The 1,840-nt window shown below is 53.8% G+C and overlaps 1 protein-coding gene across 1 annotated transcript in view; it reads left to right on the top strand.

Annotated features, from left to right (window-relative positions):
• Positions 1–1,840, top strand: part of LOC109925873 (caspase recruitment domain-containing protein 9-like) — a 26,367-nt gene that overhangs the window by 18,512 nt on the left and 6,015 nt on the right. Inside the window, exons 8-9 of the mRNA XM_048613416.1 lie at positions 618–784; positions 1,683–1,728. Of these exons, the coding sequence (XP_048469373.1) occupies positions 618–784; positions 1,683–1,728 (213 nt within the window). The remainder of the gene's footprint in view (positions 1–617; positions 785–1,682; positions 1,729–1,840) is intronic.

Here is a 1,840-nt window from a genome sequence, read left to right as displayed (position 1 = left end):
AGACGAGGGTAAGCCTGGGGTCAGTCTGGGGTTAGAATGGGATCAGTTTGGGGTCAGACTGGGCTCAAACTGGGGTCAGTTTGGGGCAATTTTGGGGTCAGTTTGGAGTCAGACCAGGTTCAGACTAGGGTAAGCCTGGGGTCAGACCGGGTTCAGACTAGGGTAAGCCCGGGGTCAGTCTGGGGTCAGACTGGGGTCAGACTAGGGTAAGCCCGGGGTCAGACCGGGTTCAGACTAGGGTAAGCCCGGGGTCAGACTGGGGTCAGACCGGGGTCAGTCTAGGGTAAGCCCGGGGTCAGACCGGGTTCAGACTAGGGTAAGCCCGGGGTCAGACTGGGGTCAGACTGGGTTCAGACTAGGGTAAGCCCGGGGTCAGACTGGGGTCAGACCGGGTTCAGTCTAGGGTAAGCCCGGGGTCAGACCGGGTTCAGACTAGGGTAAGCCCGGGGTCAGACTGGGGTCAGACTGGGTTCAGTCTAGGGTAAGCCCGGGGTCAGACCGGGTTCAGTCTAGGGTAAGCCCGGGGTCAGATTGGGGTCAGTATGAGTTTGGGTGAAATGATTGGGACATATGGCTGCTGATCGATAACTCTGCTTTCCTTCCTGGTGTGATTCCAGCCACAAGATGTAGATGATCAGCTTCCCAGAGCTTCCCCGGAGGTGAGTCGCTCCCGGTTTGAATTCACTAAGTGCCGCACGGAAACCTCCGGAACCTTCTGGAAATGTTCTTATTCTCTCTCCGTGGTTCCCGTTCCCATCTGCCTGACCCTAAGCCTGGAGACCAGGCAAAGGGCTACACACTAGCCACTGGGCACTGGGCACTGGGCGCACTCTCCACCTGAGAACACAACCCAGGCCCATCCCTAAGGATCCCAACATCAACCCCAGCTTTAGCAAAGACCCACATGGGCAAATACACTCACACTCACACACACACGCTCACACACACACACACTCACACACACATTCACACACACACACACTCACGCTCACACACATACTCACACACTCACACACATACTCACAAACTCACACTTATATTCACACTCACATACACACACACTCACTCTTACACTCACACACACACACACACACACTCATACACACACACACACACTCACGCTCACACACATACTCACACACACACACACACTCACACTCATATTCACACTCACATACACACACACTCACTCACACACACACACTTACACTCACACTCACATTCACACATACACACACACACTCTCACACATTCACACTCATACACACTCACATTCATTCACATTCACACTCATACACTCACACTCACACACACACTCACACTCACACACACACACACTCACACTCTCACACACACTCACATACACACACACTCACGCTCACACACGCACAGCTGTCTTTTGCAGGGCTGGAGGGTGATGGTGGGTGAGTGTTGGTTCCTGCACAAGGAGCTGAATATGGGGCTGGCCTTGTGCTTTAGCAGGACCATTGCCCAGGTGGCCCCTGAGACTGACCCTGATACCCGTCAGACACAGGCCAGAGTGGGAGCAGACAGGGGATGCCTGCACTCTCCATCAAACAGCAGGCCTCGCCCTCACACCTAATGTCAGGCTTCAAACTCAGCTCGGTCAGAGTGAAGGCCTCCAATTTACAACAAAATACTCTCCCTCTCTCTGCAACCAGATCCCCGAGCCAGGAATCAAGGACAGTAACCAGGAATCAGCCAATCGTGAGTATCAACAACACTACATTTTGAAACCTAATCCAATATAAATCGTACAGAGCCGCACTGTTGGAGGGTCAGTGCTGAGGGAGAGCCGCACTGTCGGAGGGTCAGTGCT

The sequence above is a fragment of the Rhincodon typus genome, chromosome 28, assembly GCF_021869965.1.
Source record: "Rhincodon typus isolate 14 chromosome 28, sRhiTyp1.1, whole genome shotgun sequence".
Taxonomy (NCBI): Eukaryota; Metazoa; Chordata; class Chondrichthyes; order Orectolobiformes; family Rhincodontidae; genus Rhincodon; species Rhincodon typus.
The sequence above is the reverse complement of the archived record's forward strand: the minus strand, read 5'-3'. Positions and strand labels throughout refer to the sequence as shown.